Source organism: Arabidopsis lyrata, assembly GCF_000004255.2.
Source record: "Arabidopsis lyrata subsp. lyrata unplaced genomic scaffold ARALYscaffold_7, whole genome shotgun sequence".
Lineage (NCBI taxonomy): Eukaryota > Viridiplantae > Streptophyta > Magnoliopsida > Brassicales > Brassicaceae > Arabidopsis > Arabidopsis lyrata.
Genome location: NW_003302549.1, coordinates 24,466,655 through 24,492,382, shown reverse-complemented (window position 1 = coordinate 24,492,382; position 25,728 = coordinate 24,466,655). Strand labels below are relative to the sequence as shown.

Here is a 25,728-nt window from a genome sequence, read left to right as displayed (position 1 = left end):
TTCTGTTTAGTGAAGATGTGCTTTTTGGCTGCGTTGACGTACGATCTCTTCTCATTCCGATTCACTGTCACCGGATTTGATGATGAGACTTCCTGGCTATCCAGAACAACCTCATTCCCTCTGTTCGAAAAACCCTCCTCCTTTTTGTGTTGCGTTGATGTTGTTGATCCCTTTTCCTGACTTACAGCTGCCGCAATAGCGACCAACCCACTCTCCGGTAACAAAGCATCCCCTGGCCGGCTGGGAGAAGCCGCCGCCGGCAGCATACTTGGTTGACACGCAGAAAACCCTAATCGCTTATTTTTTCACCTTGACACGTCAGCACTCGCTCAATATAGGTAATCGATTGTATGATATATCAATCAAAGAATGATGTTGTTTCGTTATGGGCAAAAACAATACTTATAGAACAACAATTTTTTAGTTTGCTTTAAAGTAAACATCAAATAATTTTTGACCGCCCTGACAACTAATATAGACTGGATAAACTACAAGATTCATTAAATCATTAAAACTACAAAGAAAAACTCTTGCGTACGTGCGTTCCACTAATGGATTTTTTTGTTTTTAATATTAGAACACCTCCACCATTTTGAAATACTCATCAATTAATAACTATTTTCTTTTATATTTTTTTTTAAATACTCAAAATTTGAGGACTTTTCCAATGAAGATGTTTTTACTCTCTCTTTTTGTCTCACGCGCTGGGTCATTTTTATTGGATACCCCCCATGTGCACCGATTCATCTCTTTTTCTATATTTTTTTTAACATGTTGAATTAATTCAACACAAAAAAAACTCCACATCATTTCAACTTTTAATTCAACAACTTCATTAAACATATTCAATTGTTGAATAGAAAAATTTCAACATCTCAATTATAGATAGTTTTATATATATTTGTGTGGGGATATCATTTAATTCTCTAACTTTTAAATGGTCGTCATTTTATAGATGAACTTCATAGTAGGCCATTTTAAACATCAACTAAACATTGACTGTCATATTGAACATCAGACTGTGTTGACTGCCATATTGAACATCAGACTGTGCTAATTCATTGCGTATTCTTGGTTTCCGTTTTTTTGGTTCGGAGAAATTTGAAGTTTCTTGTCGATGGTTATGCTATGGATATTTGTCTTGTTGAGTTTTCTCCTGTTTGTGAAATTTTCTCTTTTGGTCTTGGGAGTCTTGATATGAATGTTTTGATTTTTTCCTGGCTTAGGTTGAAGATTTTAGCTTTGAGCTAGTAACAATTTGATTATGTAATTCCTTTGGTGCTTACATTCTTAGTGTTTCCTTTGCCTAAGGTTAATGGCGGTTGGAATCTTTTGGGGGAGTTGCAAAGCGGTGCCGACGAAATCAAAGGAGATCTCTTTGCTCAATGGTATGTATGAATGATTCTCACTAAAGTCTTTCACTTTTTGTTTCATGTGATAGATATATGATTTAGTTTTACTCTTAAGTGTTCGTGTCCCTTATTCTTGTCTGAATTTCACATCTTGAAAAGGGTTTATTGCTATGAATTGAATGTCTCGTATGATATATATTTTATAGTCTTCTTTGCAACTCATGATCTTCTCACTGTTTCATTTTTCTTATGCTACTGAAGAATGTAAGCAAGTCTTATTGACCTCTAATTTACATCCTCTGTTGTGTATCTCAGCTTTTGGAGATTGCTCAGGTTCCTGATGAACATGTAAGTCCACACCTCTTCTTGGTTTTCTTTCTAGTCTCTATTTAGATTTCATGTTTCTAGAACTTGTTTGTAATTCTTCTAGCCATTAGTCACTCTTTGCTCGGTTCCAGGAGCTATATTTGCTCCTCTTTATGTTACGTAGCTCTTTAGATTATTTGCTTAGATCTGCAGAGGAACTTGTAGAAACAAGTTATATACTCTTATGACTAATCTTATGCACTGCAGGTTTAATGTTTCCAGAAGTGGGCAGACGTTGTCAAGTTAAAGTGTATATTGATGTTACAGAAGGACTGGTTTACAAAAGCGGTTGTGTTATAAATCAGAACTACAAGGACTGATTTACAAAAGCGGTTGTGTTATAAATCAGAACTACAAGGTTTACTTCAGGTGGTAAATAGTGATGACTTTACGAAGGCTTAGAACCAAAAACTAAGTACCGGTTTGTGTCAATGGTAAAACATCTTAAACAGTGTCACAAAATGTTTATGCTATTGTTCTTCTCTATTTTTTGTTACAGTCTAAGAATATGAGATGTGATGCATGTACTAATGCTATGATTTTTTGTCATGATGTTTTACAAATGTTTATGCAGGTACTACAGGCCAACGGTTCAACAGAGGAAACAAGCCGTCTTCCATCTTCTTGGAATCCCTCTAGCTTCCAAACCCGAGGTAAGCTGCTTCTACACCGCAACTCAACAGTTTAATTTAACCGCCTTTATCTAACTTTAAACGGATTCTATAGATGAATAGTTACGTGAAGATACACCCGAAAGTGTCACACGGTTGGACAGTTAGATACAGCATCGATGATCCAGAGGCGGTTAAAGCTGCAGAAGAAGCTCACAAAGAGATGCTTGATTGGTTTGTGACTTAGACCATACACAATGGTACAATCTTTGGTTGGGTGTGAGTAATATAAAAAAGAGAAAAAATAGAAAAGTTGTGTAAAAGTTGTATGTTGGGTGTGAGTATTAAAATAAAGAGAAATATTGCACTCTCTCTATCTCTCTCTATCCCTCTCTCTCTCTCTTTTCTCTCTCTCTTTAATTATAATAATAAAAAATTATTCACACCCAAACTCACACAAATGATTTGAGAAAGATAAGCTTTTTATTATTCATAACTTCATATAATGCAAAGCAAAACTCTTGGTTTGTATTTCAGTTTCTACTTTTGAAGCATTATGTGAGATTCTGTGATAATCATCGTTTTATGATTTTTATATGTTGGCAAAACTTTGTGCCCTTCTCATCATCTTTATTTGGTTAGCAAAAAAGTTACCAAAACATGATCGAAATCAATGTCTTCTTCTATTAAAGAAGTGAAAAAGAAATATTAATTAATTCTTGATTCATGCATTGTTGGTAATTTAAAACTCAAAATGTATGCATTCATTCAAATTATATAAGAAATTAATTTATATATGTAGTAAATTTGTGTTACAAAATTTGTGTTACAAAATCACACAATCCAATCCACTTCACAAAATCACAAAATCCACTCTAATAACTATGAAAAAATTAGGGTTTTAAATTTCCTAAATCTCTCTGTAACCATCGATCAAAACGATGCTCGAGTGTCAATCAATGATGGAGAAATTATCACCGTTCATGGACATCGCCTCTTTGGAAATCGAGTCTCTACGAAGAATCAAACGCCCAAAACGCTTCTCTGAAGAGATATTTAAATTGAAGGAAGAAACAAAAAAAAATTAATTATGTGGGTGGGCCCGGATTCAGTCAAAGTCGAGTCAAACCAGTGTGAACACGACATTTTATATTTTGGTGGGGTTCTTGACAACTAGATATTGTACATAGTTGTATGTAGATGTGTTGTTGTCCTGATTCCTTCATAGTTGAACAAAATGAAATTTCGTCATTTTAAAGTTAAACCTTGATATCGAAGATATAAATCTAGTTGGTCACATTAATTTCCACATTATATCGGTTTTTAAGAAGTTTTGATAAGAAAAGATTCAGGAAATAATAGTTTCAATACTTGTTGCATCAATATAGGTCATCATGAACTAAATGTTCCTTGTTACACAAAGAGTGATTTGTGTAAAAACAAGTTTATGATCAAATAAATTATTAAAAATTTATATATTATATTTGAAAATAGAAAATGTAAAATATTATTAAAGTTTAAAGTTTTAAATGTTAAAAATCACTTGTTACGATTTAATTTTTAAAATGGCATAGATATAATTTTAATTTTAAACTCCTCTTAGTTATACGAGTTGAACCAGGAACATAAACTCGTATAAATTGCATATGAGTTTAAGTTCCTGGTTCGATAGGGGTAAGTACTTTATTTTGGTATGCAATTTATATGAGTTTATGTTCTTGGTTCAACTTGTACAACTAAGAGGAGTTTAAAATTAAAATTATATCTATGAAATTTTAAAAATTAAATCGTAACAAGTGATTTTTAACATTAAAAACTTTAAACTTTAATAATTTATTACATTTTCTATTTTCAAATATAATATATAAATTTTTATAAATTTATTTGATAATAAACTTGTTTTTACACAAATCACTCTTTGTGTAACAAGGAACATTTAGTTCATGATGACCTATATTGATGCAATAAATAGTGAAACTATTATTTCCTGAATATTTTCCTATCAAAACTTCTTAAAAACCGATCTAATGTGAAAATTAATGTGACCAACTAGATTTATATTTTCGATTTCAAGGTTCAACTTCAAAATGTCGAAATTTCATTTAGTTCAACTATGAAGGAATCAGGACAACAAGACATCTACATACAACTATGTACAATATCTAGTTGTCAAGGACCCCACAAAAAATAAAATGTTGTAATATAAATTTTTTTAAAGGGTAAAATCGACAATTCATAATGTTATGTTCGCCCTACTTAAATCTAATCGCTAACAATTTCTTCTAAATCTACCACCACATACATCCAAAAAAAACGCTCAAACGTGCTAGTTGAGTAAACCGTTACTATGCCTCGTTATGACAGAGTTAAAAAATAACTTTGTCATAAGGATTAACTCTGTCATGTTACGACAGACTTATTTCGCAAAATCTGTCAAGTAACTCTATATCCCTCATTAAGTCTGCTGCCACTACATATTACTCTTCCGCATAACTCAATTTTTTTTTAACTCTGCCACCACATACGTTAAATCTGTCACGGTGCTATTTTAGTAAACGTAAAGTCATCATAATCTGTCATGTAACTCTGGTTTTTTTTCAACTCTGCCACCACTCTAATTAACTCAATCAAATAACTCTATCGCCTTATTACTCTATCACGTAACTTATTCAGCCTAATAACTCTAACGTGATATTCTACCAAAACCTATTAACTCTATCGTCACTACAACGATAGACTTTTGATGTGGAGGGAAATTTTTCCTCTTAAAACTCACTTTCTCTCTCCCACAAAAATAGCATCTTTTAATGGCAGTTTTGTAATAACTTTTTTCCTACAACAACAATTTAAGGGTTATTTGGCCATTAATGATCATAGGAATAGTACAAGCTATATAAGTAATAAACACACTTTTATGTGTTATTTGAGTAACTCATGAATTTCCTATGAGGCCATTTTAACCATCAACTAAACGTTGAATAACATATTGGACATCTTATTGTGTTGACCCGGCCACAAAAGACATGACGTTAAAATCTGCTAACATGACCACTAACAGTCATTATCTATCTTATAACGAACAACAAAAATAAGACAAAAAAACACAATTTCAAAGAACCAAGACACAACCAAAACACCAAAGACACATAGACACTATAAACAAAAATAAGAAATTTGTTCTTGGTTACTAGTGTGCAGACGAATGATGAGATCAAGAAAGGTAAGCGTAAGACATTAGACAATGATAAGAAAATTGAGAAAAAATAACAGATGAACACTTAATTTGACGGGAAACATGGTGAAGTTATATAACGTATGTATGCAAATGGAACAAAATGGGGATATTAACCCGGTATAGAACCGAGTTTGTCATTTTAGAATTTTATGGATTCCTTTTTTAGAAAGGAGAAATGCTCTATGAGAGTGTTTATGGTGTGGAATTCACCGAGATGGATGTTTAGTGTTAGGCACCAAATTAGAAATTTTTTTTTTTTTTTTTTTGTCATCTGTAATTAAATAGTACTCAAAAGAGCCATTCTTGTGGAATGTTGTTTACATAAGTGATATGAAGCGGTTCCGTACGAATTTTTCGTGCCAGATTATCCGCTTTTGCATTTGCACAACGAGAAATTAAAGATAAAGAGAAGGTAGAGAACTCTTCCTTGTCGCTCTGAAATTCCTCCAGATACACTGAGAAGGCCGGCCATTCGGTTGGGGAAGACACCATCTTCACCAGGTCAGAACAGTCTGTAAGGAATGCTACCTCTTGATTATCTGCACCAATCATACACTTCATCGCCCAAAGGAGGGCCTCGAATTCGGCATGTAGCGGAGATAGGCTTCTACGGAGGTTGGCAGCTCCCATTGTTGATGGCTCACCGTTTGATGGTGTACAAAACCACCCTATCCCGGAAAACTTGTCGCTGTCTTTCCAGGATCCATCCACAAAACAACGGTATCCTGTAAAATCCGAATCTAGGGACACCCCCCTCGTTTGAGGCCGATTTGGAAATTCCACTGAAGCCTGAGTTTCAGTATGAAGCTCCACTTGAGCTGAGTGCCACAATTGTGCCTCTCTTTCCGCTAACCGTAAAACCTCTAACGGATCGTTATCCACATTTTCAAACAATTTTTCATTCCGTGCTTTCCAAATATACCAAATAATCCAAGGAAAAGCTATGGAATCAAACTCCGATGGTATTCTCCAAAATAAATGATCCAAGTTTGCAAAAATAGAATCTGTGGGAAAAGTCCCCATAACCGTAGGAATCTGAGAAAGTGCCCAAACCTGTCTTGCAGGATGGCACTGAAAGAGTGTGTGATTGACTGTTTCCTCCAGTGCACCACATCTGGCACAACCAGTGTCACAATCAATTCCTCTTTTTCGTAAGTTCTCTGTAACCGGTACACAACCCGTTAAGATTTGCCATAAAAAATGACGTATCCTAGGTGGACACTGTACTTTCCAAGTATGAGCCTTTAGCTTATTGAAATCTGGCCCAATGAATGATGAGTTGGTTTCCAACTTATCCAACCGTGCGGTATGATACCCCGACTTAACTGAATATTTGCTGGATTTTGTAAAATGCCAACCCAAGGTGTCCTTCTTGGTTGGCGCACCCACCGGTAGGGCACTTATTAACTCGACATCTTCCTGGTCAAAGACCGCTTTGAGGAGATCAATGTCCCAAAAATTAGATCGACTATCTATAAGCATGTTAACTTTTAAAGATGGGTCATTAATAGATCCATTACTTTTTGCTGGTCTCGGGAATTGAGCTGGAATCCACGGATCCTCCCAAACTGAGATGGAATTCCCAGATCCGACTCTTTTAATAAGTCATTTATTTACCAGAGATCTAGCTGAGCATATACTCCGCCACCCATACGATGGGGAATATGACTTTATATTTTCCAAAGGATTGGATTTCCTATAATACCGCCCTTTAAAAACCCTCGCAAAGAGAGAATTCGGAACCGTGATCAACCGCCACAACTGTTTTGCAAGTAAGATTTTAACATCTTGATTCTTGGTTTCTTTGGTGTTTGGTTTGTGTCTTGATTCTTTGTATTGTGTCTTCTTTTGTCTTAGTTTTGTTGTTTGTTAGTGGTTGTATTAGCAGATTTTAACATCTTGTCTTTTTTGTCCGCTCAACGCAATCTGATGTCCAATATGTTAGTCAACATTTAGTTGATGATTAAAATGGCTTCATACGAAGTTCATGTTTAAAATGGCCTAAATTTGAAAGTTGGCGATTCGACTAACAGAGTAGTTAACGCTTGATAACGGCTATTAGTGGTCCCGTTATCGGATTTTAACGTCATGTCTATATTAACCAGGTCAATGCAGTATCATGTTCAATACAGCAATAAACGTTTAATTAATGTTTAAAATGACCTACTATGAAGTTCATGTATAAACTAACCACAATTTAAAAGTTAGAAGATTAAATAATATTTTTTTTTTCCATTTTAGGAGTGATTGATATCAAATATTTAAAACTTGCAACATTTTCTCATCCAATCAAACCGTGACTTTTCTTTTTCCTTCCACATACACTTAAGACACCACTTTTTTTTTTTTTTTTTTTGTCTCTTGTAACGGCACTTTAATTAAGTGGTTGTAAAGCTTTTATTCCAATTATACACACTAAATTAGGTACGCGCGAGATTTTAATAGAAAACTTTTATCAATGAGAATTTTTGAGCATAATATATTCATTTGAATTTTAAAAGATTTTAGTTTTCTCATGTGCATTATCTTTCCAAAATAGTAAAACATTGCTCACACTTTTCAATACAATTTATCTCGTTATCTTCTATGACTTACTTGCCGTCTCTCAAAATATACTCTTTATTCACCTTATATTGGCTCATATATAATATATTCGACTATGAATTAGTTCTTAAGATAGATCATAGGTATTTTTTTCCTATCTTTCAATACTCCATTTTTTTTTATATAAGTTGCATGATCTTTTTTATTAAAATTAATATCAGAATATCTGGGGAGATTTTTTGAAAAAGTTTTTTGACCATGCTTTGGTGTATTTAAAATTGTTTTATAGACGACAAATCTCATATATAGACTCATTCCTATTAAACATTAGATTCAAACGTAAAATATTACACTTTATCTTGACCAATTGAAAAATATAGAATTATTTTGTTCGCATATATAATTTGGCGTATATTATGATTCTAGATATCATTCTTAATGTTTATTTTTCTTAAATGTGTAACATACGAACTCATAAAAATTATTCTAATTTAAAATTACGTCTATTTTTTTTTTAAATCCTTCTTATTTCTAACTAAAAAATCTTGCATTTCCAATTTCTAATTAAAAACTATTCTAATTTCTAAATAGCATTCTCAAATATTATTATTACACAGTTTTATTATTCAATTAGATTATTTAATTTTTATTTGTAATTTTACGATTGTTTTTTCTTGTATTTCAGATCACGTAATTGTTTTTCAATCTAAGTTAATTTACTAAACACTGATTAATATTAGTTTTTTTACTATAGATATTCATTTGTTTTTTAAAAAACCACTACTTTTTTATTTAGAAAACAATAAAAAGTAGACAAATTTTTTAGTCAAGCAGCAGCCGCGGAAAATGCCGGACCAAATCGGCTCAGCTCCTGTACGATTTTGTCCGACATTTTCCGCGGCTGCTGCTTGACTCAGTCCCCGTGACCGCCGAACCGGAATTCTTCTCTTCTCCCCCACGAGTTTTAGCCATCATTAGTCGGAATGTCAACAGAGGGAAGCGAAAGAGAGAGATTGGGATTCTAGGGTTAGAAAATGAAATCGATGTGTCTAAAATGGCGAGTCAAACAAACTTCGCTAATTAACTGTAAAGTCAACAAAAACTTTATGATTTAAATGTCTTCATCGTAGTCCAAGATTAAATCGTCCCAAATTTGAAAGTTCATGATTTGTTTTGACATTTTTCCCAATTTATATTATATTAGAGTTAGAAATAATTATATGTACTCAATCCTTCTTATTATGTAATCGGTATTATGGATTGATACTTTAACATTAACAAATATATTCTCAAATTTTAAATGTGTATTTTTAATAAATGAATTACTTATTATTTGAAGTAAAAACCTTTAAATTATTTTTTTAACTCTTACTTTCTTTATTCTACTAAATATTTCTAACTCTTAAAAATGATTGTTGTACCATTAAATGTATGATAAATTTTTTTTTCTATCACTATTTAAAATTTTCATATTTTGTGTTATATATTAAATTTTTTTTTTAATATTTAATTTTCTTTTGGTAAATTACTGTTTTTCTTTAGAAAAAGATAATAATAGAAAGCATGTGAATTAATTTTAATTTTAATGTTTTTTGTAAGATAAAGTGTGTGAATTAGTTTTAGTTTTAATATTTTTTGTTTTAATAAATAAGATATGTGGAGCTCACAAAAATATAAAATATGATTACATGGATGCTAATGTGGACACCCTATATGCAGAGAGGACTCTCTAATTATATATATATACTAGATTTATTCGTCTGCGCGTTGCGCGGGATATTAAATTTAAGTTGGTGACAGATAGGATTATTAAAAATAATGGTAGTCATTTAAATTTTAAAAACTATTTATATTCATATTTTTTTTACAAAGCAAAATACAACATAGAAATTAATAAAAATATTTAGTATGTACCACATAATAACAAAAGATATAAGATGATTCTGTCTTGGTAGCCATCCACGACCTTTTATCAAGAAAAGAGTTTATTCTATAATCAGATCTTGTTAGTATATCTTTAAACTATAATTTATGAAAATGTATAAACGTAATATTCATGTCATTTCAGTAGATTTCGAGAGCACGATTTACCTATTGAAGCAAGACCATCGTGCTTTAAGAAAATTTTTGACCAAGTCATGAATGTCCCTATCTTATCTATTCTACCACGCTTACATGGCCTAACGGTTTAGCCTGATTTTGAATATGATAATCCGGTATACTAAACCAAATCATAGAAATTCATTCATTTCACATAGTGAATGAGATCAGAATGAGTTTATTTTAGTCATGTGCATACATATAATCGTCGATTCAAGCGTTAGTCAATTTTTCTTTAAACATTTTTCCCTGTCATTTTTGTCATCTTCTATGATGCACTTATTTGCCTCTCAATATCTACTCTCTTTTTTTATCTTATGTGCGCTTACATATAACAGACTGAATTTTGACTTATTTCTTAACTAAGAATTATGTCCTCCTTTTCATTTTCTTAGTCTATTTTCTTTTAATAATTGCATGATTTTTTCGTACACTTGAACGTCAAATAGTTTTACGGGAAATATATACTGTGAAAAATTTCTCAACACTTATTTAGAGTTCTTACTTATATTTGAATTTTTTAAACCCTTTTAGTAGAAAGCAAACAATGATATAGGTATAATCCTATTATTTTAGTTATTATATTTTACAATAGTTTTAATATTAAGATACACTTAATTTTTCTACTTTTGTTTCGTCAATGTGAATTTATACTTTCACACTCTTAAAATTTAATTTCAACTTTTAAACATTTATTTTCTTAAAAATGAATTCTTTCTTATATCTTAAAGAAACTTATACAACCATACATTTACTATAACATTTAATTATTTGATTTGTTTTTTATAACCTAAAGAAAATAATAATATTTTAAACATATTTTTTTATAACCTAAAGAAAATAATAATATTTTAAACATATTTTTTCTTTGTAATTGTATAATAAATTTGTCCATCTTAAATAACATTTATTTTCTAAGAAATTTTCATTGTTAATTTTTTTATTCTTAATTATAGGTTTATGGATTATGTTCATACTTTTAGTCATATATTAACACACATATTTAATTTTAAGTTTTGTTATACGTATATATATATATATATATATATATATATATATATATATATATATAGTCATATATTAACACACATATTTAATTTTAAGTTTTGTTATACGTATATATATATTACATTTTTGTTATTATTATTCAAGTAACTTATATTTAAAATTGTGTATTAATTCAAAATTAGTGCTTAGATAATTAGATGTAATTAACCATAAAACTAACTACTTTACCATAATTATTAGTAGGGTCCATATTTTTATTGTGGTGATGATATGGACACCCTAAGAGGAGAGAAAACTCTCCCATTATATATATATAGATTATAACCATTACTTTTGTTTTTCTTCTTTCCCTATATAATTTGATTAGGCATGTCAATCAGGGTAGCCCGGTCTGATCTTGCCCGAAGCCTGCAAAACCTAAATATGTTTGAACCCGACCAGTAAAAATTATGAGCCTAGATTTTGAAGTCCGGCCCTGCCCTAACAAGGCTACAAGGCTTTTACGAACTTTTTTGGGCTTTTTTTCTTATAAAAAAAAAACTTTCTAGTTTGTAACATCTCTTGAATAAAAAGAATCTATGTATAAAACGAGTCAATCAAAATTTAAATAACAACTAAAGTCAATTTAGTTTTTAAATTTTTTTAAAATCAATTAATAATCCAAATAAATTGTTTAAACCCACACTAAATAAAATATAAAATCAAAAGACTTATAGTAAGGTACAATTAGAAAACTATATTTAGGATTTTTAACTCTATTAAAAGAAATCTTTAAACAAATTTATCAATTAAACAATAATATTAACAAAAAAATGTTAAAATCTTTTTTAAGGGTTTTTCGGGTCGATCAGAGGCCGACCGGACTAAGTACTAAAAACTCTTTAGCTCGAAAGGCCCGATTTTCGCTGGACATAAATTTTTAATTTCGACTACGCTGTTTTTCAGAACTAGGCCGGGCCAGCCCGCAGGCTTTGGCCCTAATTGACATTCCTATATTTGATTATCCGTTGTAAGACTATTATTATTTTATTATTAAATAATTTTGATTGATTAATTATAATTATATTTTTCTTTCTTTTGAGATCCAATTTGAATATTTTAAATGTTAAATATTTAAAATGAGAACATTTATCTATTCATTTATTTATGAAAATTTGTATTATTCTAAAAATTTTTTTTAACAAAGTTTATTTTTTGTCACATAAATTCATTTTTAGCATAACTAATACTTATAAAAAATATTTAACAATAATAAAATTAATCATCACCGTTTCTACAATTTTTTTTTTGTGAACAATTAGATTTTAACAGCCAAAGTTTTTATAGTCAAAATGGTTACAGTCAAAATCTTTACAACCAAAGTCTCTATACCCAATCCGTCCAAAAAAAAAAGTTTCTATAGCCAAAGTAACCGTCGTTATTAGTTGGACTTTTTATTTTTTTTTCTTCTTAATGTAGCCCAAAATATTCAATTAACGCTAAACATGTTCCATTTTAAAAATCTACCGTGAAATTCAGCAACCTATATATGAAACATGTACCAAAATCATTCCTACCAAATTTACATGTAAATTTTTGTAATGTCTTTTTTTTTTGTCAACAACTTTATTGGATTGGCTCAGATGAGCCAATGTGGAGGAATATTGTTTATATAAGTAGATAGTTGCGGTAGGATACGAACATTTCGTGCCAGTTTATCCGCCTCCACATTCAAATTTCTAGAAATTAACGATAAAAAGAAAGAATCAAAATCTTCCTTATCACTCTGAACAGTGCCGTGCCCAGATTTATGGGGGCTTAAGGCGAAGCTGAAATTAGGATTTTCCCCTAATACTTTTTTTAATTGAATTAATTTTGAAACGATATAAATTATTGAAAACATAAAAGTAATTTTTTTTTTTTTTGGGCAACAGATACTTGATTTCATTAGATCATAACAAGTACAAGGTGTAAACAAACATCCAACACATGGTTGGGAACATCAAAGATAGGAACTACTATTTACGATAATTCGATGGAAGATCCAAACATCGGAGACAAGAACTTGAGAGTAGCTTGCCACAAGCGAGAGAATGGCGAGTCGAAAACAATTCCACGAAGAGTACTTCGGGAGATTGATAATTAGTCACGGTCCTATAGAGACATAGTGACGTTGAAAAGAGGTTCTTAACCTTGGGTATCACCGGCTTGATACACGCAGCTTTTAGGAAGATGGTTAAGATACAATGGTTCCAAAACAAGGTTCTCTCTATTAAAGAGGATGATTTTATCATAGATTTCTTAGACAGATTAAAAGGATTAGCATCACTAAGAATATCTTCCACCAGGGTTACTAAAGGATACTTAGCTAACCTAACTATCAATGTCACCACAAAGTGAGATTGGAGTCCTTGACCAATTTCATCAAAAGTAGAAGACGTCAAAAGATTAGGGATTGCCAAAGAATTAGAAGAAACAGACCTGGGCCAGGGAGCTAATTGGGCTAGACCAATTAAGTCATACATAGGCCGAGATAGAAATCTTAGTGGGCTTGGATTTGAGAGGCCCATCTGGGTAATTAGGGTTTTGTCATTTGTTGTTCTCCCCTCCGTCGAAGCAAGCGGCTGCCCAGAAGAGGAGATCCGACTTAACACCGCCATGTCGGTGATGTTTGCTGTCGCCGGAGACCGGTAGTCCGGGACTAAACGTTGAACAAATTTGGGAGCAGATCTGGAACTTCCGAAGTTGTGAGCGATAGAAATCACCAACTTTGTCGTTGAAAATTTATTGGAGAGCCAAGGAAACACCATCCAGAAGAAAACTTCGCCGTGCGCCGTCGACGACTCCACTAGGCATGGCGCATCAAACTAGAAATTAACGCTAAAGAGAAATAATCAAACTCTTCCTTATCACTCGGAACAGTGTCGTGCCTAGATTTATGGGGGCTTAAGGCGAAGCTGAAATTAGAGTTTTCCCCTAATATTTTTTTTTAATGAATTAATTTTGAAACGATATAAATTATTGAAAACATAAAAGTAATCTAAGTATCTAACTAAAACATAATTTTTTCTTCTTTTTTGATTAAATTTCTTCATCAAATTCTCATAATCTAGGTTCCTAACTAGTTTTTTTTTTTGTTATGAATATGATAGCTAGCACCAGATTGTGATTTTACAAACGCCTCATCTCTGTCTTTCTTATGTCTTTTTTATGCTCCAATTGGATACAATATCAAAAACATGTTTTGAAAGATTTAAAAAAAATATTTATCAAATCATCACAAGCATAATTCATAAACAAAGCTACTATAAAAGATGAACTAGTATATGTTAAGTTAATAAAGAGAACTAGATATTAACCCCTGGTACACCGCGGATCTATATTTTCCCTAAATAAAAAAATGATTTTTTTAGAATGATCTATAGATATATGGTAAACCGCATGTCAATATTTTATAACTAAAAAATCAAAATTTAAGTTGTATTTGTTTTATTTAGTGTTTAAGATTGTATAATTGTATTTCGATCGCTAATTTTAGGATTTTACCCGTAATATACCATCCCGTATTAATATCGATCTAAATCCGTCCCACTATATAACCCCGTCCCGTAAAATTAAACATCATTTTTGTAATTTTTTTTATAAAGTTCAAATATTTCTAATATTTGAAACTTCATAAAAGTTTTAATATGACCCAAACTTCATAATTGTATTTTGATTGTTATATCTAGGATTTCACCCGTAGTATACCGTCTCGTATTAATATCTTTTATAAATATTTATAATGTTTAAACTACTTATAAATTCTTATAAAATTCAAATATTTATAATATTTGAAACTTCATAAAAGTTATAATATTATAAATAATTAAAACGTTTAATAAAGTTAGACTTTTTTAAGAGTTTAAATAATTATAATATTTAATTTTTTAATAAATTTTAAATATTTGGATCCACATTTATACTATATACTATAGAAATTAGAGTTTATGAGTTTAATAAGTATACTTTAATAAGAATTATTACAGTAATAAAATTTACAATCAATTATATATGTCTTACAATTTGGATGTATGAAATTGTTGATCTCATTTGTAAGCATGAGTGGAATTCAAAACATTTGGGTTATAGTTTGTATTTTCGTTTTTTATTTTTTCTTTTAAGTTTTTTAAAAATCAATGCTATCAAACTGTAGTTATCTTATATATATATATTAAGATTATCATTAAACATGAAGATTTACCTAGAAAAAATAGGGTGAATAAAAAAAACTAACCATATAAAAGAATCTGACGTAAATTTAAAGCATATGCTCTTGATAATGGCAATCATCAATGGGTTGCTCATCTTGTATAGGATTATCTGCGCAAGACATCAAATGTTTATTAAATTCATGAATCAGAAAAATGAAAGTTCATATAACAAATAGAGATTGGAATGGGTAAGAAGAGGTATTTGTTTGATGAGTCTTCTAATCGAGTAAAACTGTGGTATTTATAGGGTAGGTAGGCATCTAGGTTTATTGTTAAGGTAGTTTGATAATATCTTGGAGAGAAAGTAGAAAATCAAAGATATTATATACAACGAAAGTTTAGGATATGTTTAAGGAAAGATTAGGAAATCGTTATATAACAAAATTTATTTGAAAAAGATTATAAATGATTTGGTTTTGCAGAGAATCTTACAAAAAAGCTAAGCAACCATTTAAAAGGAATAGAGCCGATTAATGTGGTAATTAGTTTAAGAAATCACATTAAACCGAATTAAAAAAATAATTATAGTCATAACTTTGTTTCTTAAAATCAAATGTTAAGAAAAGTATCGAAGAGTATATAATTATGGTATCATCGTTGAGATTTTCTTGGGCGGGAATTATGGATTCCATTAGAGAAGGGAACCATATAATTGAAAGAATTTAATTAGCCATAATTATGTTTTAAAAATATTTTATTGCATAATATAAAGAGAATATAGATGATATATGGTAATTAGTTAAGATGGCGTAAATATTCGAAAATCATCTCAAGATAAAGAGTAACTAGGATATGACCCGCGGTACACCGCGGGTTAATTATTTGATTTTTTTAATCTTTTTTATAAATAGATAAATTTGTAGTATATAATAGTTTTTGTTGTACACCGCGTATCACATGCGTTGTAACTAAAAAGTAGAAATTGTAAGTTGCATTTGTTTTGTTTAGTGTTAAAGATTGTATAACTGTATTTTTATTTGTTAATTCTAGGATTTCACCCGTGGTATACTGTCTCATATTAATATCAACCCAAACCCGTCCCACCATATAATTCCGTCCCGTGAAATTACATATTTTGTTATTTTTCTTTTTAATAACTATTTAAAAGACATATAATTCGAGTCAATTTAAAAGTTTGCTTTGACATAGTTTCCGTAATATATATATTTTTTAATTAGTGTGTATTTTTGGACCAACCCGTAAAAACAATTTATAATTGTATCATAAAATACTAAAGAAATATATATATAAGCATAATATTAATTCAAAGTTTTGTAAATGGATATTTGCATCTAATATATAGGTTATGATAATAATAATAATATAGATTGTATATGTGGGTTAAAAATATTTAATTTTTGATGCATCATTTGTTTCTAAATAAAACACACAAACAAACAAAGTTTAAAACAATGCAAACCCAATAAACAAAACCGAAGCCCATATATCCCAAGACAGCAAAACCCAATTTGATTAAAATTTTTATTATATTTTAATATTTTGTAAAAGAAATTAAAAGGAAAAGACATACTTGGAATAGACCAAAAAAATGACCAACGTTTACTCGAGAAAAAAAAATTCGATGGCTGGTACAACAAATCGAGAAAATTGTCGATTTCTCTCCGAGCCAATTCAAGATGGATTCAGATGATCAATTTTTATTTTATTTTCCGATCATGTAATCGAATCTACAAGATGGCCGGTGAACATGCTCCGATTTGAAACATGTTTCTTCTAAATCCCTAGGTAAGATCTTCTCCTTCATCTCAGACTCCATTTTCGAATTTAGGGTTCTTAATTTTCTTCTTATCGATCCTTCAAAGTCTTGAACTCCGATTTTGTTTCACAATAGATTGATCAACACCAGCAGCTCATAGACTTTGCCGATTACGACGATCCCACATCCGAGAAATTGGGTTTCTGTGTAAAAGCTAAAAGACGTGGAATCGATTTCTTATTTTTTGTAGATATAGAATTATTCGAATTGAAATCAAAGTTAACTGTATCTAGATCTAGATTGATTTAGGCAATCAAGAAAGAACATGTTGCATCTCTTAATATCGAGTTATGGTTCGGATTGTGAAACCATGGATCAAGTTTGGTGATGCAGAAAAAAAAACATAAACTTAGGTTCTTTAAATCTGCGAACGATGCAATAATCTGAAACAATAAGGTTTTGCTAACTGATATAATATATAAATATAAGAGTTCATTATCATCTTGGGTACATAATTCATATAGTCATACTTGAATATAAAACTAACAATTGTTTTGCATTATAGGTGATTACTGCCACGGATATACATATTAACTCACGTACCGGCACTAATGGCTTATCTCCCAAGAGCAGACAAAGGTTAGTGAAGACATATAGTATATAATAACAGTTAGTACTTTAACATTAACCATCGAGATAGATTTAACATTGTTGTTTGGATCTTATATGAGAGCATAATGAAAATAGAATTCTAAAAATTAAAAGAAAATGAACAAAACATGAAAGTATTATAGTGTCAACAATTAGAAAAAATTATCATTTAGATGGTAATCCATTGTATCACTTATAATGCTTGGAGTCGTTGTACCATCAATGATCCTCTTAACAATTTGAAAAAGTAAAAGTGATAATCTATTTTATCAAAAAGAAAGGGAAAATAAATTGGTAAACTAATATATTCATAGTGTAGATTATGATAATGATTGCTTATGGGGTGGGGTGAATTCTGTATTACTTAAGGTGAAAAACCCTAGATTCTGGTGTGATGTCTGCAAAAAAATCAAAGAAAATTAAACAAAACAAACCAATAAAATTGCAAACGTCAACGCTAAAACATAACACCAATTCACTCCTCAATCTTGACCTTAAGACCAAGCAACTTCTTTGAGTCGACCTTCTTCTCCGTAATTTTCACATCTTCCTTCTCCTCACCATCATTTTGTATTGTTTTCATGTATGCAGGATCCTCAATTGAAACACGCCATGCAAACTTGCAAGGTAAAACATCTCTATAAGTATGCAAAAGAAATATCTTGCTAGCACTACAAAAAAAGTGAACATTGATAGCAGTTCACTATAGCACGGTTTCACTAATTGCTATGAATGATTGTTTTGGAATTTTGATAGTATGAAATAGCATTTAATAAACGCTATAATAGAAAATCAATAAGCGGGAAGCTAAAATCGCTTATTCCGCCAATATTTAGCCCAAAAAATTAGAAAGCCGCGAACACTTAAGCATTTTTCCTTTTTTCTCAAAGACCTAGACAAAATCTCTCAGACTCACTCACTAACGAATCTCGTCCCAGCCTCACACGAACCTCATCGCTTCTCCTCCTCCAGCTTCCATTCTCCCGAACAAACTCACCCAAACCCTAACTCCCCTCCAATGGCCCCTCCTCCGCTGGTGCCACCACCACCAAACCTAATTGACTCAACCAAAACCCCACATCTCCGTCTCTCAATCTCGATCTATCACTCACGATGAAGTTTCAATTTACCGTGGAGGAGAATCGCCTTGGGAACGGAGAAGATGAATTCAAGTAGAGAGAGGAATGATTCGAAGAGTTTAAGATCGGGAAGTAAAATGGACATGGTAATGGTAGTGATGGACGAAATACTTCGATTTGGTGACTCTTCTTCTTCTTCGTCTTCATCCTCGTAAAATGGTAAGTCATCTCAATTGGTTACCTTAGGGTCTTAAATTTGGAAATTGGAAGCTTAAAAAAAACAAACAGGTTCTCTTAATTAGGAGAAATCTGTTAACTGTAAGCTTGAAATCGAAAAAGAGAACTCTTTATATCTAGAGATGGAGCTCGTGTGTGAAACATATCAGTTTTAAGGCGCTTGAGGGTCTGTTGACAGGTCACTGTTCTTGTAACTTAGGCTGAAAAGGTTTGTCTACATGTTGATTTGTTTTTGTTCTTTGTCGTTGTGCCCTTATGAATTGACTATGAAGCTTGATACTTTGATTGTCAAGTGTTTGTTTAAATTCCCAAGAGAGCATTGATACTTTGATTTTGGAATAAAGATACGTTCTTTCTTATTTGGTAATACTTTGTTTATACTATGGAATGCTTCTTCTTCCTCCTTTTCTTACAAGTGCTCTTGTTCAAACACTTAATTTCTGAAACTTTTTTAATTGTTTCTCCTCAGTGGCTATGGAATAAACATAACAACTTTGTCCTAGAAGCTTTTAGGGAAAATCAAAGCCGGTAAAGTAAACATATAGCCTTGGTTTCTTAAAGCCTTTTTAATTGTCTTTTGAAATAGTTTTTGATTATGTAGAGCTGATAATCCTTGGATTCAATTTTTATTATTCACTATTAGAGAAAAGGAGGAAGAAGACGTGGGAAAGGTGAGGTTTTGTTTTGGTCGATCTGTTGACACATGTGGTGTTTAAATTTGGGATTTTATTAGGTTACTACTTGTTAGCAGTAAAGGTTTGATTAGTTGCTAACTTTAAGAGCATCAATTTTCTAAGTTACTCAGTTCTAAATTTTTTGGCTTGACCTTTCTTTGTCAATAACTATTGTATTTTTTCTTTTAAGGACAATTCAACATGGCTTGACCTTTCTTTGTCAATAACTATTGTATTTTTTCTTTTAAGGACAATTCAACATGGCTTGAGCTTTTTGATCACTAGAGTGTGATAAGTGGGAAGAGATAGGAATAACACCAGCCTTAGCACCAAGCTTGAAGCTTTACCAAAGACTTCTAGATTTGGGATACAAAGTTAGCTCTTTGCTTTGAGAATTTATCTTTGAGTTTTTTCTTTTCTTTTTTCTCTTTGATTCCTATCAATTGAGTGGGTGTAAATTTGCAGCTTGGTCTAGAAGATATCTTCCCAGATTTTGGGTCATACGTTCTTAATTTTCAGCAAGAACAAGAACAAGTCTTCAACAATTAATGAAGCACCATTTGGAGTTTTGACGCAAGAACCAGAACAGTTGTGTATCGTTGGAGTGCAAAGTGGTTGTGCGATTGTGTAGGAAGAAGAAGTAGAGATCAATTATGGATAAGCTCATGGAGGCAGTAAGCTTTAGAAAGAAAATTTGTTTGGCCTAGACATAGTTAGTTGATTGTGTTTGGTAGAATTTGTGATTGTCGATAGGGTGCTTCTCTTTGTCCCTTATTTCATAAGTTAGTACTCTTGTTGTGGAAGAGTCGTAGTTGTTTTTATATAAGATTTAGTTTGGATTAGTCTTTTGTAAGACGTGTAATGTTTTATTAAGGATTTTCTATGAAATTAAAATATATGTTCAATATATATCTTTGACCAAATTTAATTTATATAAAAACATATTAAATATAAAATGCAAAAAAGTGTCAATTTAATTAAAAATAAATAGCATCGATAAAATGCTACAACATAATATATCACGACATAAATAATGAGCTACAATTGAATCGAATATAGCATTTAATTAACGTTATAGTAGAACATCCTATAATAGCATTTCAAAAAATGCTATCGTAGGTGAAAAACCTACCATAGCTGCCGATGTCATAGCATTTGTGGATTCGCTATGTTATATGTATTATAGCATATTTTTCGCGCTAACGATGAACATATTTCTTGTAGTGTAGATAAAAATTTAGAGGGCTCGTTTATAATGAGGAAAATTGTGGCTGTGGGAATTGTTGGGTAGGAGATGGTTATTTATAGAGGAGATTCTTAGGCTAAGGTTTTGGTAGCGTCGGTTTCAGGATATATTGGAGAGCAAGCCAAAAAATCATAGATACGAATCAAAAATTAGAATGATCCATGCATGTTTAAGGGAAGATTCGAAATCATTATATAACAAAAACAATATTCTTGTTAATAGAATGTTCTAGATGTTTTGGTTTAGGCAATATTCTGATATTTGAATATCTTGAGAATATGCTTGTTGTTAGTTTACAAATCTAAACAAAATTAAAGCGCAATTGTTAATGTGGTTTCCATTTTTGTAGGGAAATCTTGCCAAAAAGATATACTATTAACGATTGACGAAAATTAAGGAAAATCCAAACTCAAGATTTGCGGACTACCACAGATAGTTTTTTTAGGAAAGTCTCAATTAATTGGGAAGTTGCAAAAGTGGAAAACGATAATATTTCCCCGAGATTCTTGCAATTATTTTTGGGAAGTCTCATTTTATGGATCCGTAATCAAAATTTGCGGGTCATGAGTCGGGTCAAAATCAACAGATTTCCGGGTCAAATTTTAAAAATACCCGACCCGATTAGGTACCCCAAAAACTGCTGCAAAAATGTATAGTAGATATAGCCTATTAATATGGGAAGAAGTTAAGGAATAAGGAAACATAAATATATGTGTAATTATCTATATTAATAACGTTTTTTTGGTTAGAGATATGTAGAATTAAATGATAATTTGGTATTAATTAAATGCTATCAAATATCTCGGAGATTTTATTTTAGAAACTAATCGTGGACTAAGCAGAGATTTTTGCAAGATTCGTAAACGGAAAATCTTTAATGCTACTATTGATAAAAAGGAATAGAACCAATTAATGTGGGAAGTAGTTAAGGAAATAAGATTAAAACGAATTGTATGTTTAATTTAGTCTTAAATGTCGTTTTTATTACAATATTCCTTAAATCTCTTATTCTAGATCTGAATAGGTTTAAACCGGGTAAAACCCGGATCCAAATGATTAAAAGCAAATAAAACCTGTAAAAATGTATATGTAGATATGAGTTTAATACCATTAAATTAATCAAAGATTTGTAATCATAATTGGAAACGAATAATGCAGTAAATGCGATTTAGTAATGTTGTAAAGAATATGCCATTTATGTAGAATGATTGTTGCGATTAGTTTCCAATTAGTTTTATTTTTGGGATTATAGTATCTCAAATTTTAAACTAATTTAGATTTTATTGTTTTGTTTACATTAATACGAAAATAATTTGTTCACCCACATCATAAAATATTACCAATATATATATATATATATATATATATATATATATATTACGTAATATTAAATAAAAGATTATACAACTATTTTCATTTGATGGTGTAGACAAATTATTATTAATATTTATGTAACTTAATTACAAAAATAATTTAGAAAAATAACAAATATTACTTTTTATAACAAAACAAAATATTATTCGTAAAAACAATATTTATTATAAAAAATATTTTGAGAATCCTTTAGAAATTTAATATTAGATATTCAAATATATCAAAAACATAATTACGGATTATGTGAAGATTAGGATATATAATCTTCAAATAAACATATTTTATTATGATTTCCTTATGAATGTATATATTAATTGTTATTTTGATTTTAAATTTATTGCAATTTAAATGGGGAATTGCCTATATTTAATCTGTTATTGTAAAAGAAAAATGATGTAGCTTATTATTGGAGTATTTACACAAATTTATTAACATAATATATATATATATATATATACTGTTAAAAAATAAATACATTTTTCTTTATAATTTCATAATATATTTATTGTTAAAATCTGGACATTTATTATGAGCATAAATATGAAAAACGATTTTCCATTAAAATTGGCTATTTATTAGGGTCATTAATATGAAAGATTATTTACCATTAAAATAGGTAACTTCTTTGTAATTAAAGAAACATTAAACGGAATAAGTAGATGAATTAAAGACAACATGGCTTCATTTATCAGTTTGTAATTAAGACAACATCCCTAAAATTGCTTATCCAAGATCCGAACAGACTAAAATCGGGTCAAACCCGGATCCAAAAGAATTAAAGCAAAAAAGTACTGCTAAAATGTATATGTAGATAAACAAAAGCATTAAAAATCAGGTTTGTCACTTTTAAGAGAAATAAAAATTTCTTTAAGAAAGAAGTAAGGGTGGGGAATCGAACCAAGGTTGTTCAGGTAAACATGGTCCCTCGTAACCATTCGGGCACACAATTTTTTTGATTTGGAGGCCCTAAAAAACTTATTTATTTTTGGGGGCCTGAAACAAATGCCTTTTTATTTACTCATAGGCATGGTTCTGGCTCTGAATCGCCTTCAAGTAAGTCGCGAACGCTGACCACTCTTGTGGGGAAGACACTACCAGATCGGAGCAGTATGTAAGTAAAACCTTCCTTAAGATCAAACAGTCGCATAGTGAATGCATTCAAAGGTTTTAACAAAAAAACAAAAAAAGACAAACTCAAAGACCAATGGGCCAATTCTCTCGTTAAGCATAGATCCTCTCAGCCCATTAACCCAAAGAATAGAGTTTCTTCATATTCGAAACTTAAAAAAAATGAATTGAACCAAAAAAAAATAAAAAAAAAAAATCAAACACGAGCCCTAAAATTTGGGTGATTTTATTCAATTTGTCCATTATGATTCAGAATCTTTTCAATTTGGTCATGAATTAGAAGTTTTCAATGGGTAGTTCGAAAAATTCGATCTTTTAGACTAATTTTTTGGAAATGGAAAAGAAGCTTGCGAGGAGAAGAAGGCTAGTGTTGGTTCCAGCTCCAGCTCAAGGACATATAAATCCAATGATGCAACTCGCAAAAGCACTTCACTTAAAAGGTTTCTCTATTACAGTTGCTCAAACCAAGTTCAACTACTTAAACCCTTCAAGTGATTTGTCTGATTTTCAGTTTGTAACCATCCCAGAGAACTTACCAGTGTCTGATCTTAAGAATCTTGGACCAGGACGGTTTTTGATTAAGCTAGCTAAAGAGTGTTATGTTAGCTTTAAAGAGTTGTTAGGTCAGTTATTGGTTAATGAAGAGATCGCTTGTGTTATCTACGATGAGTTCATGTACTTTGTTGAAGCAGCAGTTGAAGAGTTTAAGCTTCGTAATGTTATTTTAAGTACTACAAGTGCAACAGCTTTTGTTTGTCGCTTTGTTATGTGCAAACTCTATGCAAAAGATGGTTTGGCTCAACTTAAAGGTATATATAATTCTGCTATCGTTTTAAAACTCCAATTCATGTGTTTTGCGTTTAAAAAGGATTGGTTTTGCAGAAGAGGAGTTAGTACCGGAGTTATATCCTATACGGTACAAAGATCTACCAAGTTCGGTATTTGCTTCTGTCGAATGTTCGGTGGAGTTGTTTAAGAATACATGTTATAAAGGGACAGCTTCCTCTGTGATAATCAACACAGTGAGGTGTCTAGAGATCTCATCTTTTGAGTGGCTTCAACGAGAACTAGATATTCCGGTGTATCCTATAGGCCCTCTTCACATGGCGGTTTCTGCTCCGCGTACGAGTCTTTTAGAAGAGAATGAGAGCTGCATAGAATGGCTGAACAAACAAAAGCCGAGCTCGGTGATATACATAAGCTTGGGAAGCTTTACTATGATGGAAACTAAAGAAGTGTTGGAGATGGCTTCGGGGTTGGATAGTAGTAACCAACACTTCTTGTGGGTGATTCGACCAGGATCCGTTAGTGGTTCTGAAATCTCTGAGGAAGAGTTGTTGAAGAAGATGGTAACTACAGATCGAGGTTACATAGTGAAATGGGCACCGCAGAAGCAAGTGCTTGCTCATTCCGCGGTTAGAGCGTTTTGGAGTCATTGCGGATGGAATTCGACTCTAGAAAGCCTCGGTGAAGGAGTTCCAATGATATGTAGACCTTTTACAACTGATCAAAAGGGGAATGCAAGGTACTTGGAATGTGTATGGAAAGTAGGGATTCAAGTAGAGGGTAAGCTAGAGAGAAGCGCCGTCGAAAAAGCTGTGAAGAGGTTAATGGTCGATGAAGAAGGAGAAGAGATGAAGAGAAGAGCTTTAAGTTTGAAAGAGAAACTCAAAGACTCTGTTTTAGCTCAAGGCTCTTCACATAACTCACTAGATGACTTCATCAAGACTCTGTAAACTCATGAATTATTAATGGGCCAAATATATATTTGTAAGCTCTAATGGGCCCGTTTACTTGAAAGAATCGCTAAAATTGAATCGAACACGAACACAAACCCTAAAAATTTGGGGATTTTTCGATTTGAGCACAATTTTGAAATTGGATGAAGAAGAAATGGACAAGAACAATGAAGAGCCAAGAATCGCACCAGAACCTAATCGTTGGTACAATATTACGTTAGGACCATCACTACTCAACAACAATCACTCATACTCTCCCAAATTCTGCACTCTACGATGTAAGTAACAATTCTCTTAATGGGTTTGTTTTGTTTTCGAGAATGAATTTAGAAATTCGAAAACTTTCTGGAATTTTTTTTGGTTTATGTTGAATTTTGCTTGCAGATGAATTTAAACCGGCGTCAATTGATGATACTAAACCGGGATTGTTACATA

The 25,728-nt window shown here is 31.3% G+C and overlaps 1 protein-coding gene and 2 long non-coding RNA genes across 6 annotated transcripts; all 3 read left to right on the top strand.

Annotated features, from left to right (window-relative positions):
• The first annotated feature begins 17,009 nt into the window (after nucleotides 1-17,009).
• LOC110226923 lies at nucleotides 17,010-21,583 on the top strand. Of its 2 annotated transcripts, none has more exons than XR_002330800.1 (4): nucleotides 17,010-17,194; nucleotides 17,731-17,804; nucleotides 18,408-18,443; nucleotides 21,402-21,583. It is a non-coding gene; the product is annotated as an uncharacterized LOC110226923 (long non-coding RNA). The 2 variants fall into 2 exon arrangements; XR_002330801.1 differs by having other exon boundaries at nucleotides 18,408-18,460.
• On the top strand, nucleotides 18,510-20,715 carry LOC110226922. 2 transcript variants are annotated; one of them, XR_002330799.1, is made up of 5 exons: nucleotides 18,510-19,114; nucleotides 19,602-19,660; nucleotides 19,734-19,803; nucleotides 20,056-20,180; nucleotides 20,272-20,715. It is a non-coding gene; the product is annotated as an uncharacterized LOC110226922 (long non-coding RNA). The 2 variants fall into 2 exon arrangements; XR_002330798.1 differs by having other exon boundaries at nucleotides 18,512-19,660.
• A 2,161-nt stretch (nucleotides 21,584-23,744) lies between the features above and the next one.
• LOC9304882 (UDP-glycosyltransferase 76E7) lies at nucleotides 23,745-25,407 on the top strand. 2 transcript variants are annotated; one of them, XM_021020010.1, is made up of 3 exons: nucleotides 23,745-23,994; nucleotides 24,082-24,363; nucleotides 24,437-25,407. In XM_021020010.1, the coding sequence occupies exons 1-3, from the start codon at nucleotides 23,889-23,891 to the stop codon at nucleotides 25,288-25,290; spliced, it is 1,242 nt and encodes a 413-aa protein (XP_020875669.1). In that variant the 5' UTR covers nucleotides 23,745-23,888; the 3' UTR covers nucleotides 25,291-25,407. The 2 variants fall into 2 exon arrangements, with proteins under 2 accessions (XP_020875669.1, XP_002870876.1); XM_002870830.2 differs by having other exon boundaries at nucleotides 23,745-24,363.
• Nucleotides 25,408-25,728: the final 321 nt, after the last annotated feature.